The sequence below is a fragment of the Herpailurus yagouaroundi genome, unplaced genomic scaffold (assembly GCF_014898765.1).
Source record: "Herpailurus yagouaroundi ecotype Mexico unplaced genomic scaffold, PumYag 159, whole genome shotgun sequence".
In the NCBI taxonomy this organism is placed as follows: Eukaryota; Metazoa; Chordata; class Mammalia; order Carnivora; family Felidae; genus Herpailurus; species Herpailurus yagouaroundi.
This window is the reverse complement of record NW_024412400.1, coordinates 72,225,718-72,237,770: the sequence shown is the minus strand read 5'-3', so window position 1 is coordinate 72,237,770 and position 12,053 is coordinate 72,225,718. Positions and strand designations below refer to the sequence as shown.

The 12,053-nt window shown below is 39.0% G+C and overlaps 1 protein-coding gene across 12 annotated transcripts in view; it reads left to right on the top strand.

The window, feature by feature from the left end:
• The window catches only part of PEX5L (peroxisomal biogenesis factor 5 like), a 228,479-nt gene extending 217,378 nt beyond the window's left edge, over positions 1-11,101 (top strand). For all 12 annotated transcript variants that reach the window (XM_040480841.1, XM_040480844.1, XM_040480840.1 and 9 more), the window contains one exon: positions 4,530-11,101. In XM_040480841.1, the coding sequence (XP_040336775.1) occupies positions 4,530-4,734 (205 nt within the window). In that variant the 3' untranslated portion in view covers positions 4,735-11,101. The remainder of the gene's footprint in view (positions 1-4,529) is intronic.
• The last annotated feature ends 952 nt before the right edge of the window (positions 11,102-12,053 follow it).

Sequence of the window (12,053 nt, the reverse complement as noted above, 5' to 3'; positions counted from 1 at the left end):
CAGAGGAGGCTTTTATAAGTCTTCTGGTTGAGTAGTTCTTAACTGTAACTCCTCGTTACAGTGTAGAAAACAGTACTTGAGATGCCAATAAAATACTTTCTTGGCACTTACATGTATAAGCCTCAGTAGGGCACCCGCTTGCAGGAGGCCTTGAAGGTCCGTGATAGGTAGAAATGGGCAACTCTACTGAGAATGGATTTTTAATCCTCAAGCAGAAAGTCACCTGTACAGGAGCAAGTCAATTTTAGAGTTGCCATATAAAATACAGAATTCCCAGTTAAATTTTAATTAGATAAACAGCAAATAGTTTTTAGGGTAAGTATTTTCCAAATATTGCATGGGACATGCTCATACTAAAAATTATTGTTTATCTGGTATTCAAATTTAACTGTGCATCCTGTATTCTTACTTGGTAAATATGGCAACCTTGATCAAATGGCTACCTAAAAATTTCAAAACATCTCAGCTAAGCTCTGTGGGTCCTTTATCGTCATGCTGGATGTGGGAAATTTTTATAAGTACTAAATATTTTGGGGTTTTTTTCCCCCTGAGAAAAAGAAGACCACCAAGTGAGACATAAACCTTAAATGAATTCTGAAAATAAGTTTAACTCGAGGTGTAAGTGGATAGTTAGGAAATAATAACCCTCAATAGAGATGTGGCTGAGAAGAAGAACCAAGAGCTGGTTCAGATACTTCCATACCCACCAGAGTCTTGGAATTTCTCCCTCAAGGACTGCAGGTGTCTATGTACATAGCTATAACACTTGTTGTTTGTCATCGCACATTTTCTTTTTTGTTTGTTTTTTAGAGAGAGGGAGAGAAAACGTGAGTGGGGAGAGGGGTAGGGGGAGAGAGAGAGAGACAGTCTTTTTTTTTTTTAACCTTTATTTATTTTTGAGACAGAGAGAGACAGAGCATGAACGAGGGAGGGTCAGAGAGAGGGAGACACAGAATCTGAAACAGGCTCTGGGCTCTGAGCTGTCAGCACAGAGCCCGACGTGGGGCTTGAACTCACGGACCGCGAGATCATGACCGGAGCCGAAGTCGGCCGCCCAACCAACTGAGCCACCCAGGCGCCCCGAGAGAGAGAGAGACAGTCTTAAGCAGGCTTCATGCTCAGCGCAGAGCGTGACATGGGGCTCAATCCCATGACCCTGGGATCATGACCTGAGCTGAAATCAAGAGTCAGATGCTCAACCGACTGAGCCATCCAGGCACTCCTGTAATTGCACATGTTCTATAAAGAGTCAAAGCAAGTCCCCAGTACTTTATACAACTGAAATAAGGAAAGGAAATTGTTGGCGTGAAATGTGCAGCTCAAAATGCTACCCCTCTGTCAGTAGGAGCTCCAAAGGATCTTAAAATTTTCAAGAGTGAGGACTCTTTAATGAAAACATAAATCACATCCCCTTTCATGTTAATGTTTTTAGTATTAATATAATGAGGGAAAGATATTATAAAATGAGGAATGCTTTTAAATGAATGCACTTTATTAATCAAGACATACATGAACAGCTTATTCATATATATGTGTGTGTGTAAGCCATTTAAAAACTATTCATACATATACATGTACAATCTTCTGAATCCCCCAGAAGGACTCTGTGTTCCCAAGTTGAAGAACAGATTGAGACTATCTTCATGGGGACCACTTCACGTTGCCTGGCAAAGTTAGCATTTAGACTATTCTGGTACTCTCCCTGTCCCTCAGAGACCACTGCCACACATGGGGCAGCAAGGAACAGCCTGTGCATGAGGAGATTCCGGGGTCTTTCTCCCCCAGAGCTCTTACGAGCCTAGGATGATGAGAGGAAATGGAATCCTTGTCATTTGAGCTGCCATCCTGGAACAAGGAAGCCAAAAAGGGCCTCCAAAGTAAACCCCACATGTGCATCTGTTTATAAACCCTCCTCTCTTGCTTGATTACTAAACATCCAAAAGAAAAGATGATTAGAACCCCAATCCCTTCCATTAGCCAGGTTGCCAAATACAGTGGAACCATTTCCCAGTTGCCATTTATTTCCAGGCAGTCTAACAATACAGATGAACCAATGTCTAGATCATGTTCATTGGAATCAGAAGTCCAGCCTCATTTCAAAACTTCTTACCAGATGCTTAATAATGACCTTGTGGGATTAAGTGAGATCAAATGTGTGAAAAGCTTTTAAGAAGAGTAAAGCAGATACAAATTAAAGCAGTGTCATCATTCTTAGCAAAGATCAGTTTGATACAGAATACATGCTTCTGGGGACAGAGGTCCTGAGAGTGTAGACAGAAAGCACACCGGGTACATGAGCAAGAGAGCAGCTGTGGACAGAAAGAGATGGAAGGTTCACAGACTTGGTGTTCTCAGGACTCCTTTACACTTTTAACAATTATCAGGCACCTCCAAGGGCTTTTAGGTGGGTTGTATCCACCAATATTTACCATATTAGAAGTTAAACTGAGAAAGTTTATAAGATTCATTTAAAAATAATAATTAACTACATGTTAACATAAATTAGACATTTTATGAAAAATAATTATTCCCCAAAACAAAAAAAATGTTTAGCGAGAAGAGTGGCATTCTTTTATCATTTTTGCAACTTTTAAAAATATCTTGCTTAGGGGCGCCTGGGTGGCTCAGTTAAGAACCAACTTTGGTTCAGGTCATGATCTCATGGTTCGTGGGTTTAAGCCCTGTGTCAGTCTCTGGGCTGACAGCTCGGAGCCTGGAGCCTGCTTCAGATTCTGTGTCTCCCTCTCTCTCTGCCCCTTCCCTGCTCATGCTCTGTGTCTATCTCAAAAATAAATAAAAACTTTTTTTAATATCTTACTTAATAGAAGACAGATTCTCATATCTGTCTCCACATCCAATCTATTGGGATTTTACATATTGTGTAATCACTGTACAATTCCATTGTACATTCGTGAGAAAATGAGAATAAGGTAAAATAATGTCTCGGAATTATTGTAAAAATAATTTTGGCCTCACTGATCCTAGAGTTCCCCAGACCACACTTGGAGAACTAGTGATCTGATTTAATAAAAGATTTCACATAAATTGATCCAAGTGTACCTCACACAACAAGGTTTTAAAATGACTTCTTGGGGCACCTGGGTGGCTCAGTCAGTTGAGCGTCTGACTTTGGCTCAAGTCATGATCTCACAGTTTGTGAGTTCAAGCCCTGCAAGGGGCTCACTGCTCAGCGCAGAGCCTGCTTCAGATCCTCTGTCCCCCTCTGTCTCTATCTCTTTCTCTCAAATAAATAAATAAATTTTAAAATGACTTCCCATAGAACAGAACAGAGAGACAACGAACAAGGGCTTCAACTACATGTGGCCATGGGAAGGACCAAGTGGGGAAAAGACATTAGAGAGTGGATTCCATGTGGCTCAGTGAGATGTTGGGGCAAGGGCAAGAATAGTTGAAGATAGCATTAGGTTTTGGTGCTGGGTCACTGGTTGGATGGTGATGCCATGAACAGAAATCAGGAGAACCAGTTGTAGGTTTCCCCCACCCCCATCCCATTTTCCATATTCTAAAATGAAGCATCTTTTTTTTTACTTTTTTTAATGTTATTTTTGAGAGACAGAGCACAAGCAGGGGAAGGGCAGAGAGAGGGAGACACAGAGTCCAAAGCAGGCTTCAGGCTCTGAGCTGTCAGCACAGAGCCCGACCCGGGACTCAAACTCACAAACCACGAGATGATGACCTGAGCTGAAGTCGGACGCTTAATCGACTGAGCCATACAAGTGTCCCTAAATACCAGGTGTTAACAGAACTTCTAAGTGGAGATAACCAACAAATTATTAGAATCAGAGTCACAAAAGGGAAGAACTGGAATGAACTTATATCACCTAGACCATTTGGAGATGAAGAAAGTGAAGCCCTGATAGTAACTTGCTGACATCCCCAATCCCTTCTGGAACAGGGTGGGGTATTAATAAATGCATATGTTTAAAAGGAAAAAAAAATAAATGAATAAAATGAGTTCTATTATCCCTATTATACAGTTGGGGAAATGGAGGCTTGGAAAGATAATAAATTTGCCTAAGGCTAAATGCTTAGGATTCCAACCCAGATGTTCTGAGAGCAAATCAATTCAGCCCCAGCCGCCTCCCATATTACTATCACTAATAGGAAAAGTTAAGCCACTTTGTTTCTGAGTAGGGCCAGATGCTTCCTCTTCAACCCTAGTTGTATAATTCACATTTGCAAATGGATTCTGTCTTTAAATTACCCCTGAGGTAGGGGGAAAAGGAATGCATTAATGAGTTAGCAATGGTTTTGCTATTACTCTTTCTGTCTCACATGACATTCTTAAAATAAAATTCCCTTTTTCTTTCTGGTTTTGCTATACTGAACAATGATTTTTCACAAAAGAATAATGAGACAACCAGAAGGTTGTTCCTCTGATGATCTAAAACACCTCAGAGAGGTGATTTAGGGTTTTGAACTAAAAGAAGTTAATCCATTTTTGTTTTTTAAGTTGCTAACTCTGAAATTTGTTGTATTTTTAAATGTCTGTTTTTCTACCCTCTTAGAGAAGCGGTCAGCAATTTTCTCACTGCCCTCAGTTTGCAAAGAAAAAGCAGGAATCAACAGCAAGTTCCTCATCCTGCAATCTCTGGGAATATCTGGGCTGCCCTCAGAATCGCACTTTCTCTGATGGACCAACCAGAACTCTTCCAGGCGGCTAATCTCGGTGACCTGGATGTCCTCCTAAGAGCTTTCAACTTGGATCCTTGAAGGAAAAGAAAAAAAAAAAATTTAAAAATGATAAATCCTTATCTGTGTAATTGTACTAAGAAATGCAAAACTATTTTATTATGAATTCCAAAAAGGATAAAACCAGATGTCCGAAAGGCCATGGTGATATGACACAAGGGAACTCCTACAGACGATGCCCAGTCTCTGTTCAGATTCAAAAGCACAAAATGTTGTACATAGAGTCAAGGTTGGGCTCAGAAGAAGAACTGAGAGACACAAAGACAAACCAAGATAAAGTAACCGTGTGTGAATACTCTTCACAAGCTGCAAGCATATTCAAAACACGTCCTTTGGGGTTTTTGTCCTCACTTTTGCAGCTGATGACACACCTAAGGAACTTGTTCATAGGACACCTGGAGAAAGCACTGCCTCTGATCAGGGAATTCTGACTGTTTCTGAACTATCCCCTGCAATTCCCCCTTTTACAACGTAGTTTGGGCCAAGGTGCATGCACATATATTAACCCTTGACTAAAGAGAGGCATTGCTTAGACCTGTTCCGATTTTAACTTTTACTGTAGCCCTTCGACTCCAGAGAGGGAGCTTTGCTGGCAAAAGCAGTTTTTGCACTAGAAATTTTTGCTGTTCCCAATCAAAACTTTTCTGGGACTGTATATACGCACTTTAATATCTTATTTATGCCTTGCTGGAGTTTTGTTCCGTTGCTCCAATTTTTAACTTAGGGGTGAAAGATTCAAGAACTCGGCCTTGTTAGATCAATGGACCAAATAAAAATTCCTGAAAATAGTTTTTCATAGTGTAGAGTTTTGAAGGAGTTTTTCTCAAAGCAGATAGGACACAGGGTGTAAATATGTCAAACACAGATCTTATTCACATGCTTTCTGGGACCGTATGAACTTAAGCAAGAGACATTGTACTGTCCCTTCATGCATTCTCTGCAGGGAGGAATTTGGATGATAACGGGATTTCTATAGAGTTAACATTAACTTGCTTAAATGTCATACTTTACTTGCTTTCTGACTGCCCTGCACACCAATATTCCTTTTAAACTTTTAATATTTTAAATAGTATTTCGTAAGAGTGATAAATACATTTTTTCCTAAAAATTAAGTGTTTTCTTAGTTCCATAATAATCTGCATTGCTCTCCCTTCTGCATTCTAAGTGATAGAAGATCAATATTTTCTAGCTGAATCTCACTGAATGTCAGTGGTTTAATATGAAAGATGCATGCTCCTTTGGCTCTCATTTGGAACATTTATCAAGTGTCAGGAACCTTCTGTCGGTAGTGGTGTTTTATTTCATTGATTACATTCTACTCACTTCTGCAGGGTGTGTTGTGCCCTGTTGGGGCTTGGTGATTATTTGGATTGACATCATTTTTTAAAGAGTTAGAAAAATTGTTTGCAAAATGCTAACCAAAACATAAGATCGCCAGTGTCCAATTCTAGCAAGTTGTTCTAATAAGTGGTCCCATTATTCTTTATTGTTTCTCCTTCCTTCCTTCCTTCCTTCCTTCCTTCCTTCCTCCAGAATCTTCCCCAAAGCAATCTGATCCCAACTTTTTCTTCGTGTTCTTTGGTTAATAGTAGCTGGTTACTCTCATGATTATAGTTACCAAGCAAACAGCATTTGAGTCAAGACAGTTTAATTGACTGGAGAGTTAGCTTCTCCTGGTGAGGGCAGTGGAGGAGGGGAGCGGGGTGTGCAGGTAGAAATCCTCTCCTCTATTACCTTGGAAGTTCCTCAGGTAGGAAGGGGCCTCAAGGAAACAGGAAACCACAAATCCTTGAAGTTCACGTGTGTTATAACGACAGAGTTTATAAAGATGAAGAGTTTTTAAGGTTTATAAGGACAAAGAGCCCTGTGGTGTGCCAGGCTTTCATCTTCACTGTCAAAGCTCACTTGGGCAAAGGTGATGCCCCCAGCTGGACAGCAGAAGGCAGAGGCATTAAGGCATTCACCATTGGGCAGTAGTGACAACCCAGTCTTTGCCTACTTCCTTCCAGTCTCAGCAGCAAATAAAGCTCAACAATATTTTCAAGAATATTCTTTATAATTTTAGAATCCTAGAATTCAGTCTAGGAAGGACTCTCGGGGCCAGAGTCCAAGTTCATGGCAGCTGCCTGCTTGAATATCCCTGAGAGAAGAACATCCATTCCATGCATGTCCCTCCTGCCAATTCCCGTGCGTTCACTGGCTGACTAGCTGATTTGCATCCATCGTAGTCCATTAGGAGCCTCTGAACGCAGGATTCAAAGCCAGCTTTGCAGGTTTCTGTTTATGATGCCACTCTATACTTTCAACAGTAACTGAATTTGCAGTAATAACAATAGGCTGTTTTCTTAGATTTGTTGGCCCTACATGCATGACATCAGTTAATAGTTTAAAGCCTGACAGTAGGGTAAATGCAGGATACTTTGATATAATTTGATTGTTGCTAAGTGGTGACAAATTTTGCAGCCCAAGTTTGATTTCGCTGTCAGAATACCAAGTGAATTCAGAGGAGAGTAGACAATTTTCCATTCCCATCATACTTGGATAATTTCAGTAGCACTTTCTTCAATATATCTAGTGTCCATCAGAACCAAGATTTTCATAGTCTGTTGCCTATCAGGAAGTGCAGAATTATTGCCCAAGATATTTTTCAATAGTATTTTTAAACAAAATTAAGTAAAAACAGTTACTAAAAAATAAGTGAAAGTTTATAGAAATCAGAGCACCACCAAAAATTAGTAAGATTTTAGAATGATCTTTATTGTATGCATTTTTCAAGTATATACACATTTTTTAAGACAGAACTGGTTTTGGTATCTTACCCTGGTGGTATGAAATTGTCATTTATTCTTTCCATTTCAAAAGGCAGGGTGTCCTTTGTTCCTGTCTAAGGCACCCTGGGAAGGCTTTGAGTTCCTTTTTTCTGAGAGTCTTACTAAGTAAGCCTAAGATCTCTTAGAGGATGGTACTGGTTTTCTAGAATGGCCCTTCAGTTGCATGGATGTAACTTTTTAGAACTTATTTTCACTGGCAGATTGGATGAGAATGCAGAGAAATCCAGTGATCACTGCTGAATTTCAAGATATGTTACACCTGTGTCTACTGGGCTATTTCTATGTGCTGTTGTACCTTGACAGTGGGGATGAGGCTTCCTCTTAAGGTCATTCCCCATGACACCTAAAGAAAGGCAGATATTGTCCATCAGGAAGCTTTTAGCAGACAGCTATGAGCTGTGCTTTCTCAGCCAATCTGTATTTGAGCTAGAATGGCAAATTAGAGACACTTCACTGGGCTAGAATGTGCAGGACATACTCACCTTCAGAGTTGGATGCCACTCTTCTCCTTTTCTTTAAAGAGAACAATTATGTTGTATCTTGGGTCCATGTCTAGATACTCATAACTAGGTAAGTCTTTCTAGTATATTCCTGCTATACAAGCAAGACTTGAACACAAGTATAGCTAGTCCCACATACAACAGGAGTTCCCAAAATCTCTTCCGTACACTTTATCCATGAGCTCTTTGGGAATATAGAGAAAGCAAGATGGTCATTTTGTGTCCCTTCCTCATTTGCCCCTGAATCAGTTCCACAAGACTAGACTGCACTTTAAGTTAGTGGTTGCTATTGTTTTATACCTTGAAATGATTCTGAAAGAATTCTAGAAACAGGGTATTCTGAAGGTTTCATTTGTGTACCAATTTTTTTGAGTCCTCATATTTTAGAAATTATTAAACATGCACACACATGATTTCAACTTTGTAAAATGATTTCAAATTCATTCCGTCTCCAGATTTTACTGCACAGTTTCCCTGTCATCTCAGTATTTATAGAACTGGTTGAAATTAAACTGTTTTGAACTAAGAAGTAGATAGATATATATATATTTTTTTAAAGAGTGTTCATAGATGAACTCTGGCATAAGGTTTGTAAAAAGGCAATTTTTAAAAAATAAAACGTATAACCTCAGGTAAAAAATAACGCATGCATTAGTACTTGCAAATCTGCCTACTCAAATATTAACCAAAGCATGCAAGATAACTGTACTGAATGTAAATTTACCCAGTGCATGGTTAAATCTCATAGGGTAGCCTATTTTTCCTTGCTTCTGAGCAAGGAAACATTTTCATGAACTTTGCGTTATAGTTTTACTATTTGCTTTTAATATCTTCTTGTCAAGACTGTTTTCCTGCTATCACACTACACTGAACTTTACAGATATTCACACATCTGGCTTATGCAGTGTTGCAGCCAGTGCCAAACGAATCTACTGAGGAATCCAGGTACTTAGACATCTAAACAAGTTTTAAACCAGTTGAGGCACAACAGATCCAAAACTCAAACAAAATCCGTGTGTCTGAACACTACTAAATGCAATTGTGTTGATTGCCTCCACAGAGTTTTGGGTTCAAAATTCTGAATCGTGCATTTCAAATATTTTCTAAAATTTAGGAGTAAATTAGAAATACTGACCTTCTAAATAAGGTGGGAAGGTTGGGGTAATGTCAGGCACATGAAAACCACCATAAGGCAAAGTGGACGTGACGGCTTAATTTCCACAAATGTCACATAGTGAGTGTGTGGGTGCCACACCATTGGCCTCAACATGGCCCTATTTATATGATGAGTGAGTGAGCTATGTGGGCCCCATTCCTTAAGAAACTGGACTTGGTCTGTATGTCTAAAAACACTGAAAGAGATAATGAGGTGATTTCATGGTCACTCAGAATGAACTTGGAAGTCCTCTCACTGCCTTTTTCTGTCTGTAACCCCTGCTTCATGAAAAAATAAGGGCAAGGAGACCAGAAATGGAGGGAGCAAAGCTCACTAAGACAAAGCTGGGGGTGAGTCTTATGTTGCTAACAGCTTTGTCACCATCTCACACACCGCCAAACACATATAAGCTCAAAGACGGAAATCCTCAAACTCCTAGCAAAGACTCGTGTGGAGGCATTAAACAGTTAAAGAGGAGAAAAACCAGAAAATCAAAAGTGTGAAGTTTAACAACCTCTCACGTGGTATTTTGCCTTGAATAAAGTTTCCGCTCCCTGTGACCTCTGCAGACTTACCAAAATAACACACTCTAGAAACCAGTGCCCCAATCTCAGAACTGTTGTCTCAGGACCTTCTCTACAAGAGAAAACTAACTTGCAGTGTTGCAGGGTGTGCGTGCAAAACCCTGACAGGCTCTTCAGGACGCTTTTAGAAACCCGCATTCGAAACAATATGAAGATGAAAAAACAGCAGGCAGTTCTTTGCTCAACAATAAAATGTGTGTCGTTTTTTTTTTTCTTTGAATTTCTTGGAGAGGGGAAATGGACTGACAAAACAATAGTAAGGGATATACATACACAGCTAGGTAGTTTGGCATTTTCACTGAGATATGTAAAAAATTAGCCTAGATACCATAAAGAATTGTACAATGCGAGAAATGGTTCATGATTGAATATGTTGCCAGTAGTTAAAGGAAATAAAGCAAACCTAAATTTTTACCAATGTCCCCCCATATCACCTGACTCAAACCCTCTTCAATTTTCATTGCCCAAATTTGTTTACATTGGTTGAAAAAAAAACCTGATTAATTTAATAAACTTTTTACAAACTATAACAGGCATTTATTAACTATTTAGAAAAGACATTTCTATATATTTTGTATATCTACGAATATTGCATATCTAGTCTAATCTAAAAATATTAAGACAAATGGCAAATTCTTCTGTGATGCTTCTCTATGCTCAATAACGTTTAAAATCTTGGGATTTCATTTTTAAGCTGAAATAGATAACAAAAAATTTAACTTTAAATGTTTACATTGAGTTTTTAAGTTAAAACCAACCGAAATTAAGTGACCTATAGTAAATTAATGGCAATGGGGTGAGGGTGTAAAAGTTACGGGCATACTATGTGATAATGTATCTGTGTATTTAGTGAAATATTATGTATCATAGCACAACTCTGTTGGATAATAAGGCTTCATCTTAGTATTTCCCTGCATTGCTCTTTGAAATAAAACTACTACCATAAAAATAACCTATCATATTGATGTGTTTAATTTACTCCTTTGGCTTATAATTTGCAAAGTACCAAGATTAAGGTAGTATTTTTGTACTATTATTGGAAGCATGCCTTCCCTTTTTCACATTACTAAAGTGTATTTATATTTGTGCAATTTTAAACTATGTTTTCAAATAAACTTTGTCTGTGGCTTCAAGGTCTTTTGAGAAATCTTTCAAAATGGGATTTGGGGGTCAGAATTGCTTCAAATCATATATAATCCAATTTGTACTATTGATAAAAAAGGTCTTTTATTGAATAACCACCACATATGATGTTGCATGAGCTATCTGGAAATCAAGAATGCATTTTTACATATAAAACAAAACTTTAAAATCTTCTTCCTTTGTTAATTTTTTAAGAGTAAAATATTTAACCTGAAATTGGATTTTGTGATTTTTTTTTTAGAATAAAAATATTAAAATATATTTCAGTTTTAGGGTCTGTTTTTTTTTTCTTTTCTTTCTTTTTTAATCAGTCAATAAATATTTGAGGTTCTATTATGTGCACGTACTGTTCTAATGCAGGAGTGGTAAGTAAATCAAATCAAACTTGCCCTTGAAGAGCTTAGATTTCTGTGAGGGATCAACAAATACTTTAACACATAAGGATGTCATGTGCCAAAAACTGCTAGAAGGACAAGGCAAATTAGGTATTATGAGAGAAACTGGAGGCTCCTTTTTATCCATAGATGGTCAGGAAAGATTTCTCTTAGGTGATGTTTGGGCTGAGCTTTGAACACCAAGAAGCCCACCAAGTGGCACTGGGAACAGCTCTTTGAAATATTGTCGGCAGAGCCAACAGCTACCACAAGACACCAAGGCAGGAATGAGCTTGGCGTGTTCAAGGAGGAAGGAGCCCAGGATGGCGAGCGCTGTGAGCTGGGGAGACCTTAGGAGATGCCCTGGCAAAGCGGGAGATTGTTGGTGGCCTTCCTGGAGCACATAAAGGGTGGATTTGCCCTCAAGCAGAGAAGGGATGCCACCGAGACAGATGTTTCTGTTTCCAGAATGTTTACTAATGAAGTCCTTGAGTGGTCAGGTTGGTGATGCAGGAACAATAGGCTTGAAGAGAGCCACACAGGAACACTGAGCCCCCCTTCTCCCTCTTCACTAAGTCCTCTTGCTATAAAGCCAACAACCTGGTGGAAGTTCATTTTCTCCTCTATCAAATCAGGCTGTACCTCCTTCTTTCCCACTTCATGGTTATTTTACCCAGCGGTGAATTGTGGCTCCTCTCCCGACCCCTTGCATAACTTAAACCTTTTATTATGTCTCTTAATCCTTTTTAACC